General features: G+C 51.8%; 1 protein-coding gene across 1 annotated transcript in view; it reads right to left on the reverse strand.

The window, feature by feature from the left end:
* The window catches only part of ADRB3 (adrenoceptor beta 3), an 8963-nt gene extending 8116 nt beyond the window's left edge, over positions 1-847 (reverse strand). Inside the window, exon 1 of the mRNA XM_005856507.2 lies at positions 6-847. Within this exon, the coding sequence (XP_005856569.1) occupies positions 6-742 (737 nt within the window). The 5' untranslated portion in view covers positions 743-847. The remainder of the gene's footprint in view (positions 1-5) is intronic.
* Positions 848-5964: the final 5117 nt, after the last annotated feature.

Below are 5964 nucleotides of genomic sequence, written 5' to 3' on the forward strand. Positions count from 1 at the left end.
CTGGCGGGAAGCGTCCCAGCTCCCGACGCAGCAAGTGCAGCTGGCGCGTCGCCACGACGAAAACTCGTGCGTAGACGAAGAGCATCACCAGCAACGGAAGGTAGAAGGAGACGGAGGAGGAAAGCAGCGTGTAGGTCATGTTGGCGGCGAAGGCGCAGCAGCGCGGGTTGGAGTGGCAACGCTGCGCCTCGGCGTCGGCCCCCACGCGCCACCATTTGCTCATGATGGGCGCAAAGGACACCGCCGCGGACACGACCCACACGAACACCACGGCGGCGCGGGCGCGGCGTTTGGTGACCAGCGCGCTGTAGCGCAGCGGGTTGGTCACGGCCAGGTATCTGTCCACCGCCAGGGCGCACAGGGTTTCGATGCTGGCGGTCACGCACAGCACGTCCACCGAGGTCCACAGCTCGCAACCGGTGGCGCCCAGGGGCCAGTGGCCGGTCAGCGCCAAGGTGGCCCCCGGCGGTACTACCAGGAGTCCCACGACCAGGTCGGCTGCGGCCAGAGAAGTCACGAACACGTTGGTTATGGTCTGGAGCCTCGGCGTCCGGGCGATGGCCACGATGACCAACAGGTTGCCTCCCACGGTGGCCAGCACCGCCAGCGCCAACAGCGCCCCCGCCAACGCCGCTGCCCACGGCACCCCTGACAGCCCACTCGTGTTGGCAGAATTGGGCGCCAGGGTGGGGGCATCTGGCCACGAGGCCAGAGAGCTGTTCGCGTCAGGCCGCGGAGCCATTCCCACGTCGCGCGTGGGGCGGGAGGGAAAGAGGTAAGGGGGCTCCCAGCTCACGCGACTCAGGGGAGGGGGGAGTGGGGCGTGGGAGAGATCTCCTTGGCCTGGGCCATCTTCCCTGGTTGACTGGGAGAGAAAGCTCAGCCCCCCCACACACCCCCACACTTGGTGCCACCGCTGGGGGGTGGGGGGAGTGGCGGCTCTTAAAGGGGCAGCGGCCAATAGTCTCAACACTCGGCGTCTGGAGGGGACTTGGAGGGTAGGGAGGGAAACGAGGTGGAAGCCCGACTTTTCCTTTAGCCAAATCCGGAGCACGGAGGCCCTGAATTCTCTGCCACGATGTGCCCACTCCTGCCATCACCAGTTCCACACTCAGCACAGCACCGGTCAGCACTGGTTTCCTGGCCTCCCCGCTTACCGTGGCAGAGGAAAAGGTAACCCTTTCTGTCCACAGTAGCCCCTCGGCTCCTCGGGAGCCCTCCTCTAAGATATTGTAAGTTAAGTAATAGAGGGCAGCCAGTATCCTCGCTCCTCCCAGGAGGCCATTTCAGTGAGATTTGCCCCCTTTCCCTTCTATTTCCCTTACCCTCCCTGTCTCTCCCGCTTTCTGTTCTGGCTCCCTCACCTCCCACCCCCTCAGCTACTGGGGAAATTTGCCATTTCTCAGGAGTCTTTATCATTGCCCGCTCATTTGAATTTCAATTTGGCCTCCGTAGCCTGGGATGCTGAGAGTTTCGATTTCTCCAATTTCCCCATTACACATTGCCCTTTCCACCTTGAAATTTTCTAGATGGGCCCTTTTTTCTTAAAATTCTGTTGAAAAGACATGTTAAAAGTGAATGAATGGGTTTGAGGTTGAGGCTGATCCACATCACCCCCTACTATCCACAAATCTTCCATCACCACGCTCCCGATGGGAAAGTGTTCACGCTACTTCCTTGAAGATTCATGAACTTTTTTTATTTTTTTATTTATTGATTTCAGAGAGGAAGAGAGAGGGGGAGACAGATAGAAATATCAATGATGACAGAGAATCATTGACCGGCTGCCTTCTGCACGACCCCTACTGGGGATCGAGCCTACATCCTGGGCATGTGCCCTTGGCATGAATCAAACCTGGGACCCTTTAGTTCGCAGGCCGACGCTCTATCCACTGAGCTAACCGACTAGGGCTATTCATGAACTTTTAATTAAAAACTAGAAGAGGTTGAATTGAGGAATTCACGCGTTGCATCTCCAAGTGTGTGGAACCGGAGGCCTGGTATTGTAATGCAGCTCCAAGTCTCTTCATACCTCTTATCAGAGGTTCCCTTCACCTGGGGAAGCCCAAAGCCTACTTCCTTTCCCCTACCCTCACGCAGACTTAGAGCTGGTTCTGCCAGCCAAGCTATTCCAATCTCCAAGCCAGTTCCTCTGAAATTGGGTGTGGGGAGATGAGACTGGAAAATAAGCTCCTGGATTCAAGTTCAAGGGCAGGAAGATATGATACCTTAATGAAGTCCTATCAGAACCTGATCCTTGAGCTGTCTGGCTTCCTCCCCTGAAACAAAGAGACAAAAAGGGGAAAAATATCATGGAAAATGCCTCCAGGGCCATGCCCTAGCATGTCTCTTTTGAACCGCTCTATATTTCAAAAGAACACTGTATAGTCACTGGTTTAAGCAATCCCTCTGGGAGGCTGAGCCAGGGGTTGGGAGGTTGAAAGACTGGAGGGGAAGTGAGGACCTAAAATTATCCTTGAGGAAAAAGAACCAGTTTCATCTCCCAGGGACCCAGCAGCTCACCCATGAGCAGGGTTTGTCAGTGGCTCCCAAGCAAATGCCTCCCATGCCCATGCAGTACTCCAAGCAGACCTTGGGATCCATGGAAATGCCTAGCGAGTGGAGGTAAAGAGACCCAGCCCCATCCCCTGCCCCAGGTCATGCCCCACTTGGCCTGAGTCTTGGCTGTGACGTCCTGCTGGTCATCAAGGCGGTCACTCCCAAGTGGGTTTTGCAACACCCCAGAGTGTTGCCAGTTATTTCAAAGGGGTGTCATGAGATTCTTAAAGAGTAATCTCTAAAACAAATACATGCCATTCAGCAATTTTTTTCCAGGACAATAGAATTGGCTGGGGAAGGGAAAGAGGGTGCCAGGAAGTCAAGCAGCTTTAAAGGATGTCATTGCTTTAGGGGGTGCCTTGTTATTCTGAAGAAGTGTGTACAAATGTTTACATTTAAAACACACACACAAGTTTTCCCTAACCACATGAGTGTGCCTGAGTTAGGGGAATGGTGAGGCGGTTCACCATAGGAGACCATGAGAAGAGGAATTTCAGGCCTCTGTTAGTGGAGGCCCTTAGGAGCCAGCAGGGCAATGCTGAAGCACCTGGCAGCCCACTTCCTCCTCTTCTGTCTGTGTGTGGAGGTGGGGGTTGTTGGGGTGGGGGGGAGCATTCCTTCTGAATTCTCAGTCTAGTCTTTCCCCAGGCTATGCTGCTAACAGGGTGAAAGGTTCCTCCTTTTGCTACTTTAGTCTGTTTTCTAATTTAATCTTTTGAGTAGGTAATTGTTCTTTCTTTTCTATACTAATAATAGTAAAACATACCCACTGTTCTGCACCTTGCTTATTTTAACTTAACACTCTATATCTGTGACCCTTTCATACCAAAACAAAAAAAAAAGCTTCTGGTGGACATCTAGTTTACTCCCGATCTTTACTAATAGATGGTATTGCGGTGAATAACTGGTTCACGTGTCATTTCACATGTGTGTGAACTAAATTTGTAGACTAAATTCCTAGAAACAGAATCACTATATTATAAGGCACCTACTTTTGCAAATTTAAGAAATATTGCCAAATTACCCTTCCCAGGCAAAATACCTATTTACACTCTTTTTTTTTAAGCTATATTTTATTGATTTTTTACAGAGAGGAAGGGAGAGGAATAGAAAGATAGAAACATCAATGAGAGAGAGAACATTGATCAACTGCCTCCTGCACACCCCCTACTGGGGATGTTCCCGCAACCAAGGTACATGCCCTTGACTGGAATCGAACCTGGGACCCTTCAGTCTGCAGGCCAACGCTCTATCCACTGAGCCAAACCGGTTAGGGCTATTTACACTCCTGCTATCATTTTTGATGGCCAGCCTGGGTTTGGAAACAAGTGACCTGCTGCTTTGGAAAGTCGTCCTAATGACTGGCCCCAGGGATACGCTGCTGCCTGGTCTGTAGAGGTCATCCAACTCTGGACAGAAGCATGTGTTCCCCAGAGGGAGCTTTACCCTGGCCATGGGCCCCCTAATAACCTTTGTTCTGTGCCCTTGGAAGCAGACAGTGAGGGCCTCTATATCTACTGAGTTCAGGTCTCCAGGCTGCTCTTTATGTGTTGGGGGCTCCAAAGATGCAAGTTGGGGGCAGTTGTGTGATGATCAGTGACTTAGAATGCGTGGTCCGCAGAACCAGCAGCTGCCTGATGGGCAGAAGTTCGAAGAGCAGGGAAGTTGTAGCTTGCGGTTGGTCCTATGCCCCTCACCATGGACTGCATGGATGTGTGCACATCTGTGTGTGTTATGTAACAGGGTAGGAAGAAACTCAGGGGACTGCAGCCTTGTACATGACATGTGTTAGAGGTGTTACAGTCTATAATGCGTAACCTTCCCCCTCTGGCTTTAAAGTTCTTACAAATGAGCAAAAACTAGGTGGAAGTACCTCCACACCCCTTTACCCTGTCTGTTTTCTTCACATCCCACTGTGGAGTTTTTGTTCTAGTCTCTGAATAACTATCAAAATCCTTGACTATTGGAGTAGCTGCTCCTCAGGGGCTGGGAAAGGTCTACCTGAAGACAGAGACAAGACTTTCTTGGGGTTCAGTAAGGCATCCTCTCCCTCAGAGTTAGGGGGGAAAAAAACCAGTGAGAGAGGGAGAGAGCTGGAGAGGGTGCCCACCAACCTGCAGATCAGCTTCTCCCATTGCCTTCCGCGTCACCCAGGAATGTTGCTGTGGCTGGTTCTTTGCAGGCTTTTTCTTTTCTTTTTTCTTTTTTTTTTTTAATATATTTTATTGATTTTCGACAGAGAGGAAGGGAGAGCAATAGAGAGGTAGAAACATCGATGAGAGAGAAACATCGATCAGCTGCCTCCTACACCCCCCCCCCCCCTGGGGTTGTGCCCGCAACCAAGGTACATGCCCATGACCGGAGTCGAACCTGGGACCTTTCAGTCCGCAGGCCGATGCTCTATCCACTGAGCCAAACCAGTCAGGGCTGCAGGCTTTTTCTTTGGGAGAAGGAGGCAGCTTTGATCCATAGGCTCTCCCTCCACTCTTCCCTGGGAAGGAGAGCTCAGGCACCCGGGAGCCTGTCGGGCTCACAAAGAGACTGGTTGTCCTAATGAACACGCTCTGGCCCCTTCTTTCCCATCAGCTCACATCTTCTCCCTAGGAAGCAGGTGCTGAGGAAAGGGTGGCTGGCACTTGGAAGGAAAGAGAGCAGAGCAATGAGGATGGTTTCTCCTCCAACAGGGAAACCAATGCCTTGCATGACTAGACCCTTACAATTAAGACAGGAATGAGGAGCTTTCATGGCCAGAAAGAGGAAGGAAGCCAAGCCCCACAAACCCTTTTGGACGGTTAGAAATCCACCAGGAAATAAGGGGGCAGTCAAGGTCCAGATACCAGTGGCGGGGAGAAGGGAAAAGTTTCCTATTTTGAAGAAGTCATGGATGGATGGGGCAAATGCTACTTTTTTTTTTTTTTTGCTTTTTTAACTTCAAGAGGAGACCAAGAATTTGCTTTTAGTCAGGAGAGCACTGTCATCCCCTTTCATGATAAATGGGAAACAGGAGGAGAAGGAGACATCCTTGGGCCTGCCATTCAGCCCGAGGCACCACGCTCCCGTGGCCCTTGCTGGTGGGTTGTCAGCCTCTCGGTCACCACTGGACACGCTTTCCCCTGTGCCAGGCCCCACATGAGGCATGCTGATGGAGAGGGCACTAGGACCCAGCCCCTGTCCCCAGGGTAGGGGACTGCCAGCCACATAGAGGAAATTGGGTTTCGCTTTGTTCCCCCAAAGAACTCCTGCCAGTGCCAAGGCAGGCAGCTTTGGTCATAGATGCTGGGTGGGGTAGCTTTATCCAATGATGGAGATGGGAAAAGAAGCAAAGAAGGACATCTCTTGGGGACACCAAGGTGACTTTTTAAAAAAATTTTATTATTGAAAGTATTACATATGTCCCCTCCCCCC

The sequence above is a fragment of the Myotis brandtii genome, unplaced genomic scaffold (assembly GCF_000412655.1).
Source record: "Myotis brandtii unplaced genomic scaffold, ASM41265v1 scaffold103, whole genome shotgun sequence".
NCBI lineage: Eukaryota > Metazoa > Chordata > Mammalia > Chiroptera > Vespertilionidae > Myotis > Myotis brandtii.